This window comes from Podarcis raffonei, chromosome 1 (genome assembly GCF_027172205.1).
Source record: "Podarcis raffonei isolate rPodRaf1 chromosome 1, rPodRaf1.pri, whole genome shotgun sequence".
In the NCBI taxonomy this organism is placed as follows: Eukaryota; Metazoa; Chordata; class Lepidosauria; order Squamata; family Lacertidae; genus Podarcis; species Podarcis raffonei.
In genome coordinates, this window is record NC_070602.1 from 48,349,817 (window position 1) to 48,360,899 (window position 11,083).

General features: G+C 41.9%; 1 protein-coding gene across 5 annotated transcripts in view; it reads left to right on the forward strand.

Moving 5' to 3' along the window:
* The window catches only part of PLEKHH1 (pleckstrin homology, MyTH4 and FERM domain containing H1), a 46,291-nt gene extending 38,880 nt beyond the window's left edge, over nucleotides 1-7,411 (forward strand). For all 5 annotated transcript variants that reach the window (XM_053385303.1, XM_053385322.1, XM_053385332.1 and 2 more), the window contains exons 25-29: nucleotides 560-702; nucleotides 3,161-3,290; nucleotides 4,768-4,854; nucleotides 5,415-5,561; nucleotides 6,454-7,411. In XM_053385303.1, the coding sequence (XP_053241278.1) occupies nucleotides 560-702; nucleotides 3,161-3,290; nucleotides 4,768-4,854; nucleotides 5,415-5,561; nucleotides 6,454-6,648 (702 nt within the window). In that variant the 3' untranslated portion in view covers nucleotides 6,649-7,411. The remainder of the gene's footprint in view (nucleotides 1-559; nucleotides 703-3,160; nucleotides 3,291-4,767; nucleotides 4,855-5,414; nucleotides 5,562-6,453) is intronic.
* Nucleotides 7,412-11,083: the final 3,672 nt, after the last annotated feature.

Genomic DNA, 11,083 nt, shown 5'->3' on the forward strand with positions numbered 1-11,083 from the left:
GTTACAAGCTGGTAAAGCACAGCAGGGTCCACTACAGGCACCGACAAATGGCACACATGTGACCACTGGCACGTGTGCTGTTTTCAGTGCTGCAAGGAGACAGGGGTGGAATGGGGTGGGTCAGACTTCCACGCATCCCGTTGACACATGTTGCAGCCAGGAACACAATCCCCACACGTGGGGAGTTGCCTGTAGTGCAATACATGACTAGGCTTAGCTAAGATGTTGATCCAACACTTGCCACAAACTGAGTTTTTGAGGGAGTAGGAACAGAAAACCAGGGAGGGAGAATGGAATGAATTTTCCCAGAAGAAAGCATGACAGGGCAATGGAACCCTGAAAAGGAGCAGATCCCAGTTGTTAGTCTGAATTCTAGTCTACTGTTTAGAACCTCTATGTTACCTTCTTTATTTGTTATGCCTCTGATAGTTGCTTGCCTTCCACATTCACACAAACACACACAAAGAGAGAGAGAGAAAGAGAGAGAGAAGCACTCACACACTAATCGCTTGCACAAAACAATTGTTTGTTTTGATGTATTCCCCCCCCCCCCGCTTAGGTGGAATATGGAGACTTAGATCGGCCAGTACCATCAAGTCCTGGAAGGTCATCCCACTCCAAAATGCAACATCTTCTCCAGCAGGTCCTGGACAAATTCTATCCCAAGCGCTACAAGCAAAGCATTACTGTAGAGCAGCTAAGGTAAGAAGAGTAAGCATGCCTGCCTGCTTTTTGCCATATGGAGTTTTGAGCTAAAAATAAAATATTATCTAGTGCTCATCTTGCATTGTTATATGCTGTTTTTCTTTTTAGTCTTTTATTTTGAACTTTATTTAAAAAATAAAATTCTATATTTAAAAACAAGACACAAATACAAGGGTTGAGTTTAGCTAATTGTCATTGATCTGGGACGCAGGTGGCGCTGTGGTCTAAACCACGGAGCCTAGGGCTTGCCGATCAGAAGGTCGGCGGTTCAAATCCCCACAACGGGGTGAGCTCCTGTTGTTCGGTCCTAGCTTCTGCCAACCTAGCAGTTCAAAAGCACGTCAAAGTGCAAGAAGATAAATAGGTACCGCTCCGGCGGGAAGGTAAACGGCATTTCCGTGCACTGCTCTGGTTTGCCAGAAGCGGCTTAGTTATGCTGGCCACATAACCCAGAAGCTGTCTGCGGACAAGCACCAGCTCCCTCAGCCTATGGAGCGAGATGAGCGTGCAACCCCAGAGTCGTCCATGACTTGGCCTAGGTCAGGGTTACCTTTACCTTTAATTATCATTGAATGCACACACACCTATCGCTAAGAAATTCTGATTAGTAAGACAAAGCACACACTTGCATCCTATAAAGGAAGACAGACTCACAGCTTCAAATAATACCAACTTGACTCTCTCAATCTGAAGATGAGGATGAGGATTTTATTTATATCCCAGCAATCTGGCTGGGCTTCCACAGCCACTCTGGGCAGCTTCCAGTACATATAAAAACATAATAAAACATCAAACTTTAAAAACTTCTCAATACAGGGCTGCCTTCAGATGTCTTCTAAAAGTTGTATAGTTCTTTATCTCCTTGGCATCTGATGGGAGGGTGTTCCACAGGGAGGGTGCCACTGCCGAGAAGGCCCTCTGCCTGGTTCCCTGTAGCTTCACTTCTCGCAGTGAGGGAACCACCAGAAGGTCCTCGGAACTGGACCTCAGTGTCTGGGCTGAATGATGGGATGGAGATGCTCCTTCAGGTATACAGGGCTGAGGCCATTTAGGGCTTTAAAGGTCAGCACCAACACTTTGAATTGTGCTTGGAAACCTACTAGGAGCCAGTGACGATCCTTTAGGACCGGTGTTATATGGTCCCGGTGGCCACTCCCAGTCACCTGTCTAGCTGCCTCATTGTGTATTAGTTGTAATTTCCATGTCACCTTCAAAGATAGCCCCACGTAGAGAGCATTGCATTAGTCCAAGAGGAAAATAACCAGGGCATGCACCACTCTGGCGAGACAGTCTGCAGGCAGGTAGGGTCTCAGCCTGTGTGCCAGATGGAGCTGGTAGACAGCTGCCCTGGACACAGAATTGACCTCCATGGACAGCTATGAGTCCAAAATGACTCCCACCTTCAAAATGACTACCCCATTCAAGACCAGGAAGTCTCCCACCCCCACCCCTCCCCCTGCAGCAATACTTCTTTCTTGTCAGGATTCAACCTCAATCCATTAGCCGCCATCCATCCTCCAACTGCGTCCAGACACTCACACAGGACATTCACTGCCTTCACTGGTTCTGATTTAAATGAGAGGTAGATTCAAAGTTATGTTCCTTTTGTTAAACCTCTTATAAACAGTGTTTTCTTTGTGGGGGTACTCAAGGGTACGCAATACCGGCACCTTTTTTTTCCTAGAAGAAAAGCGCTGCTTTTAAAATTTGACACCTCTTTCTGGGTAGAAAAAAGCAGGCTCTTCATTAGAGTGCCCTTTGTTAAGGGTGCTTCCAGATGATCTGTTCAGTGATCATTCATCCTGATTTGTTTGCTGAGAGATTGGATAACCTTGGCTATTTGATGGGCGTTTACTCTGAATTGTTTGCAGGGGAGGGTGGCCAGGCAATGTTGCATCAAAGCAAGTCTCTCCCACACTTCCTAATGCATCTCCCCCTCACTTTTCCTACCTCAAAAAAAAAATCCGATCTTTCTGGGAAGTGAGTTTGTTGTGCAAGAGCTCCAAATCAGCTTTCATTGTATTTGCTGCTATGTGACTGAATCCCACCTGCAAACAGTGACTGTGTGGCAGTGCCCCTGGTCAGCAGCACAGCATTCTGAAGTGGGAACAGCTGCTGTCTCCAGAAGCAGATTAAGTGGAGCCTTGGGGCTCCTACACCCTTGTTGATTTGCAAATTTTGCATCCAAGCATAATATCTGACTCATTTTGCAAACTTCCAGAATCAGGTGTCAGCTTGTGAAATCTTGCAATGACTGAAATGTAAACAAAAGTCTGGTGGCTTGCGCGTGAAAAGTGCTATGTTCTGCACTCTCTTGCTATACTGTAGTGACTCTACCATCTAATGTTTTGAAAAGCATTACTTTGAGTCATTTAGGTGACAGATACTATATTAATGTATCTATTTTTATAAGCCCGTCGCTGGAAAAGATGACAGATTGATCTTATTCCTATAGGCGGCTGGCTGACCGACTGGCTACAAAGTGGATGGCGCTGCAGGGATGCTCCCCGCAAGAATGCATTCGGATCCATTTGACTGTGGCTCGGAAATGGCCTCTTTTTGGAGCCAAACTGTTTCCTGCTAAGGTAATGCTGTGTTTCTATGCACAAACACGTTTTATCGAACTATATTCCACAGCATATCATTTTGGGATAACATACTGGATTTTGTTTCATAGCTGGAGAAGACACTGGGTTTATTTATTTATTTTAAATAGGGATACGGTATAGATAAGGGACAGTGTTTTCAAGCTGTTAGTCTTCCTACCACTAGGGGTCGCTACATCATCACATAGCCTTTGGAAATTGCAATGAAAACTAGCTTTAGCAGACAAACAGCATAAATGATCCAAATCTTACTTGTCAAGAGTTTTACCTCTCTGAAACTTTCACACTTACATAATAAATGCAGTAAGATTTTCTGCCACTGACCCTTGCCTTATTAATAACAACTTAAGTCGGCGGTTCGAATCCCCACGACAGGGTGAGCTCCCATTGCTCGGTCCCTGCTCCTGCCAACCTAGCAGTTTGAAAGCACGTCAAAGTGCAAGTAGATAAATAGGTACCGCTCCGGAGGGAAGGTAAACGGTGTTTCCATGCGCTGCTCTGGTTCGCCAGAATTGGCTTAGTCCTGCTGGCCACATGACCTGGAAGCTGTATGCTGGCTCCCTCAGCCAGTAAAGCAAGATGAGCGCCGCAACCCCAGAGTCGGCCACGACTGGACCTAATGGTCAGGGGTCCCTTTACCTTTAAGCTAGTGGAGGGTGCCATTAATCATTCTGTCAGCACAAACATTTCTGCTTCCTGATCTCCCCTCTCCTCCCCACGCCCTCTGTTCTGGGGGTTCTCATGACCCTCCAGAGTAGATCTGGTGGACACAGAGGGCAAGGAAGCTTCACTGTGCTAGCAGGAGTCCTTCTGCTCACTTCTGCTAGCTCATGGGGTTACTTCCATGTACTGTATCTAAGGCAAGCCTGTGAAAATCCTTATTGAGCTAAAATGGAAACTTAAGAAGTTTTCCAGACAATATGACAGACCATTTTCTTCTCGCCTTGGTCTGAAATTCTGGAGAGCTGCTGCCTTTCAGTGTACAAAATACTGATAGACCAGTGGTCTGTCCTGATATAAGACTCCTGTTTTTCCCTCATAATATTCCTGCAGCAGCTTGAAATTATTACAACACTACTGTATTTCATTACCATTCAGGGATGGACCGGGAGATTTATTTGTATGGAGATACTGAAAAAAAAACCCAAATCAGGGCAACAACATGCATTCCATTCACTTTCCGCAGTCAATGTAACTTCCCTTGAAATAGCAAAATGCTAGTTTACCATCAGTAATAAATCTAGGCCTCTCTTGTCCTAAAGATTCTTAAAAAACTGAAACCAGCAGGCATCTTCTTAAAAACAGTAATGCACACTGTGATACAGGCTTTCAACAGATATGATATAGTTAATAATGTGCACAAGATAATATGAACCCACAGACTTATCAGTTGTTATTATCCCTCCATGGTAGCATGACATTATAACAGTATTACTGTGTCTTATTATTTCCCCAGCCTGTCCTACCTTCTCCCTTGGAAGACTCTCCACTTTGGATTGCTGTCAATGAAGATGGAATCAGTATACTGGAATATAATACTTTGGTAAGTTGAGTAACAGTAGCAGAGGAATTTCAGCTCTTTTCTCCAAAACCACATTTCAATAATTATGCAGGACAGAAACTGGGCGTACATTCTGTCATTGACTCTGATTACAGAATAGGACAAAACAATTTATTTGGCTGAACCAGGTGTATTTATTAAATCAGGGAAAATAAACTGTTTCTTTAGGAAAGATAGTGGCAAATAAAACCAGAGGCAATAAGAGAGAAATCAGATGATTTCAAGAAAAAGCCGCTTTCAATTTATGGACTTCCAGTTCATTAAAGTCACACTACTAACTGCTGCTTCAACGTGGCATGCACTTAAAAAAACCAAAACTGGATTATATACATTTTATGATTTAACCATTTGTGTGGCATTCTGTTATGCTTTACTGTCATTATTATTTCATTTTAGAAATTCAGACTGAGAGACTTGTTCAAACCTATTCATGAACGAGGCTTAGACAATTCCTAAAACCGTTTAGAGGAGGGTGTAGAAGACCAATGCTCTTATGTAGCAGTTTATTGTCCCTAATCATCTTATCCTCTGCTTACATGAAGCACTTAAAGCTGGCTTACTCGTACTCTTCTGTACTGACCTTTGGAGGCTGTCATGATGACTTTATGGTTGTGGTCAGTCAAGTGAAGGACAGGTGCTCTGGCAAAACCACTCCTGAAAAACTACTTTTTACAATGGCAGCTGTAAAGGTGAGTACAAAGCGAAGTGTGGGGAATTTCTTTTTTTTATTGAACATACATTGAATATAAACCCCCAGAAGGCAGCTGATGTTCCTTTCTCTGGATAGGGCCAGAAGAAAAAGGCATATGTGTGTGTTCTTGGTGCATCAAGCACGCAGGGGTAGCTCTGAAGTGTTGGTCCTTCCAAGTTTCTTCCAAGCCTGAACAAGTTCCATGTGGTGAAGAAAGACCTTTTTATTTGGAAATGTATATTTAGGAAGTTACTTATTTATATATTATATTACTATTATTTTTTTCCTCCTGCATAAATTGCTTTCCCTGAGCTCTTGTGTGCAGTTTGACATCTAAATTACATTATTAAATGCATAATTAACACTGCAATACCTTTATCCTGGGTTTTAAGCCCTGTAAAATCTCAGAAGTGTGGCCTGAGACTAGGCTACTCAGTCTGGGCATTAAGTCAGAAACCTGATATTTGCTTTTTTGCGTTTTCTTCTACAGAAAGGTGTGACTCACTAAAGCATACATCCTTTCTAACTGGCCTGCAGTTATAATAAGCACCTATTCTCTGTGGGAAATAAAATTTCTCTCAAAATGTTTAAATTTTAGATCATACATGCATCATGTATGCACAGTGAGTTGAACAAAGAACACTGGCCAATGCATGACATCTCTGGTTAAAGGATTTTAGGTAGCTGAGTTTGAAAAGATCTTTGCCCAAGGCTGTGAAGTGCAGCTGCCAATCACATGACAAAACTGAGCTTGATGGACCTGTTTATATAATAGCTCTATGTCCCATTTTATAGCATGGGGTGATTGTATTGAAAGGTCAGCTTACTAGTTGGTCCAAGAAAATCAATTTTATTGGAATACTTTTTTTTTCCTTTCACCTTCCCAACAGATTGCTGAAGTGACTCTCCTTATGGCCAGCTATATTAACTACAGTTCATCGACGCCACACCTGTCTCCTACGCCTCCTCCTCAGAGTGTCAGTTCACCATGGAGAACGTCATCTACTAAGAAGCTCATGGAACTTGAAAGCAGGTCTTTCTTTCCTTCTCTGCCCCGGACCACTAAGGGGCCTACACTGCTGTAAGCCCTGTTTCAAGTGCCTTTCGGAGTTGTCTTGCCACACTGTGAATTGAAGACTGCTGTGATTTCATTGCTTATGTGCCCTGCTAATCAGGCAGACTCCAGGTCTACCTCCTTGGTGAAGTGCAACTTTCCTAGAGGCTTGTTTAGAGCTATACACCTTTTTTCCCCTTTAAGAACTAGAGCTGGGCGTAGGGTTACTTATTTTGAATAGAAGGGGTATCTTTCACACTTTGTCCCTGTTAGAGTTCTCGCGTAACACAGCATTGCCTCCAACCACTTTTAAACCACACCCTTGGTTTCATCTTTTTGGGTGGCTTCACGGATTCTACGCACACTCAACTGTATCAAAGCTTTTTCTTTTGCAAGCAGGATTTCTCTCAGACCTCACTCCCAGTTGCAAGAGTTTTGACAGCATTCATCTTCTTACTAAACATGTGTTATGATTAGAAACTAATCATCAGTTTCTCAGCTTTTAATTAATTTCTTCCTGAATATGCATTCATCAGCTATTGACCTGCAAACTTCCCAGAACAGAAAGTTTGGTTTGGGGTCTTCACCTGATTGCCAACTTTTACTCTCTTGCCTTTCCCACTCTCCCCTCAAAAATAGCACTATTTATCTAAGATCCTATTTGCCCCCAAACCTTTTGTTTCCCTACCTCATCTTCTGAAGTGTGCTGGGTAAATGAATATGTACCATATTCCTTAAGACATTATTTCAAGTGCAAACATCCTGAGATGATAGACTGACAACGATGACATTGTCGATCAGAGAATTCACATAATATGTAGGCAACTAGAATAATATATTGTTGCTTTGAAAAAGAGCCTGAGGAGGGGAAATATGTGCTTTTCCGCAACTTCAAGGACTTTTGTTCTGCATAAATGGGTGGGGTGAGGAGAGACACCTGACTGGGGAGAACTATAGCTTGTAAAGAAAGGGCTTAGAAGAGGAAATAGCTACGTTGAAGGTTGTACCCTGGAGTCAATTACTTTTATACCTATTTTTCACAAGCATACTATATAGTACTTTAAAGATGTGAGGAACTGGCTGGGAGGACTTGATATAGATTAACATAGGGATACCCAGGACCAAAAAGCAATACTGTCTGGATCCCAGTAGTCCTACCAACTTTTGTGCAAGGTATGATAAACATTTTGTCCATACATTCCCTCATGAGGAAAACATATTTTTTTCAAAAGTTGTGAGATACAGGGGTGTTCCACACTTCTGATGTTTACACCTATTTGGGTCTTGTACAATAATGCCTCAGTTATACACAAATGTGTATTAACTCTACAAATGTGGAATCCTTGCTGTTAGATGGTGCTGACCTTATCATTGACCCTGAGTGCCTGCAAGGCTGTTGAGATGGTCTGGACCACAGTCTGGAGTGACCTAAAGCATACAGAGGTTGCCCAATCCTGCTTTATTGGATTAGCTAAATATGGGAAATGGTTTCATGCTGAAGTGTCAGACAGTAAGTAAAAAAGAGAAAGTATGTGAACAAGTGCCCATGTTGCAAAGGGGGAAACACAAAATATAAAAAGGCTAGGTGTATCTTAACTGGGCAGTTGGAGTATGTCCAAGATAAATCTAAAAGTTTCCAAGGGTACCAGTATAAACATAAGTCAACATTGTGGTATTGTGGCAGAAATGGCCGCTGCCATTTGAAGGTGCCCACACTAGTGGCAGCCAATAATGTGGAGCAGTGGGAAAATTCACTATGTGGTGATTCACATGAGGAATAATATTACACATTAGAGGAGAGAATTTAATATGGGGATCCCCATTTGCAGGTACAGCTTGCAGTTCCATTTCCCCTATAATATATAATTGAATTCTTAGCGAAAGACTTGTGAAGTAGAAGTATCAATTTTTTTTGGCACTGGAAAGAACTTGGGTGGAATGCTGTGTTCAACACAGTGAATGCAGACCATGCTGACATATCGGAAACAAGAGTTACATGGATGATCACAGGGTCTGGGAAACAAATCCTGTAGAGGGAGGCTGAAGGAACTGGGCATGTTTAACCAAAACAAAAGAAGGCTAAGGCTGCAATTCAGTGCATGCTTCATTGGGAGTAAGTTCCATTAAACTGTGAGACTTACTTGCAAGTAAGCATGCATAGGGTCAGGACGCAGGAGGAGTATATTGAGAGTTTTAAAATTATTTAAAGGATATCAAAAATATGTGTGAAATCAATTGAGCATCCTGTGCATCAAGGGTAGGAAATGTTACCATGGGTCTGGGCTATAGGAAGATGGTCTCGGATTAAATATTTGGAAACAGATTATAACAGTACTAATGGTAAGATCAGTTCAGCAATAGATAAAGTTGCCTGGACAATTTGCGGGATGACTTCTTCGTATATGCAGGGGATACTTAAGGAATGGCTGTTTAGTATTAGAAGTTTCCTTTGATGATCCAAAGGATTTTCTTGTAACTGAACAATTGCACACATAGTACCTAGACTTTCTGAATATGGGGGGAAAGAAACTACTTTGACTAAAACATTTTCATGGTTGATGAGTTTTCATACATGGTACAGCATTAGAGTGGAATAATTTAACATGTTTACTTTCGAACTATAGTAAAATGCAGGTAGTGTGCTTTTGGGGGAACTGGCAAAAACATGAATGATTGCAAGAAAATATCCCTCATATATTCTACTAGATAGATACTGTACCATAGCATCATACAAGGACAATCCCTTGGCTCTTGCCATAGAGGTGCATTTTATGATGCATAATCTCAGGTGTATGCTTTGAAATGTTGGAACCACTATATTGTATTTATTTTTGGATGTGTTCACTACTGACATTTGTACTAGGACCACTTTGAAATGGGAAGGCATCTTATGTTGTTTTGCCTCCCAGCTTATGGCTTTAACACAAAAAGCCCTTTTTTTTTAGCAATACTTATCTTTGGAACTCCTGCTTCCTTCGAAGGGGAGTGGTTAGCAAACAAATACATTTCTAAATGGTGTCCATCTTGCCTTTAAAAATAAGTGTTCTCCTTCCAATAATCACTTGTGACAAAGCTGATAGATCAATTATAGGTATTGCTGTTCAGATTATTTTTCCTGTAAAAATGTATACCTATAATGTGATTTGTACTGCATTCTTGAATAATCTACATTTCTATAACAAAAATAAGGATCTGCAGATCATTGTTATTTTACTTGATCTGCATGGCCATTCTCCAGCATCCATGGACAAGCCATATGGCACTTGTTGAGTGTACCAAAACCTTACAAAGGAAACACTTCTGTCCCAAAAGAACAAGAGCCCCACCCGTGCAGATCCCTTTGCTGGACTATCTGCACATAAAGCTCAAATAATCTGTGCATCTGAATCTGCAACCTCAGCAAAGTGCACATCTGGAAGCAAAGCAGCAGCCTAAAACCATACATCAGGTTCCATCTGCATGGCCTGTCAGCTGGCAGGAAGGTGTGTTCACATCCTGTTAACCATGCATATATTTGGACAGGATCCTTTTAAGGTTCCTGCTAAAAACAGGTGAGGGCTGGTGAAATTGTTACAATTTTTTTGTTAATCTCTTTTTGCTCCCAATAATCCTTTTCACTTTGGTTGGGTTCATTTTTCCCCAGATTGCTGTTACAGCTGTTGGTTGTCTGTCCTCAACTGTATTTTGGCTGGTTTTTTTATATATTTGTGGAAAGAGCTGTGGCCACCTGAGGATGTGAATTTTTCCTACCGTACTTGAAACTTACTGTGAGAGCAAAGAACAGAAGCAGTCTACAACACTTGGACACTGTTTACTTCCAAACTGTGTGGCAAAAGCTGGAATGTATGTTCCATCTATTTCAACAGAACTTACTTGCTTCAAAGTAATGTGTTTAGCGTTAGAGGGTTGAGAACACTGTACAATCAAATCCAAACTGTCCACTGAAAATATACCGTATTTTTCGCTCTATAAGACGCACCAGACCACAAGATGCACCTAGTTTTTGAAGGAGGAAAACAAGAAAAAAAATATTCTGAATCTCAGAAGCCAGAACAGCAAGAGGGATCGCTGCGCAGTGAAAGCAGCAATCCCTCTAGCTGTTCTGGCTTCTGTGATAGCTGCGCAGCCTGCATTTGCTCCACAAGACGCACACACATTTTCCCTTACTTTTTAGGAGGGAAAAAGTGAGTCTTATAGAGCAAAAAATACGGTACTTATCTTCGGCTTGTTTCCATGGATAGCGTTAGGTATGCTCCAATACTCTCGTTAATGCTGCTGGTTTTCATCTTACAGTAACAGCCTAACAGTACTCCCATGTTAGATGAGAGGCTGCAGCTGAAATATAGCAGCTTACTAGTTGATCCCAGTGAGACCTGAATCCAGCTCTCTCCTCTGATGCAGAGACTATGATGCTACTATATATTTATAGTTTATTGGCATTCAGAAAACTGTCTATTGAAACCATG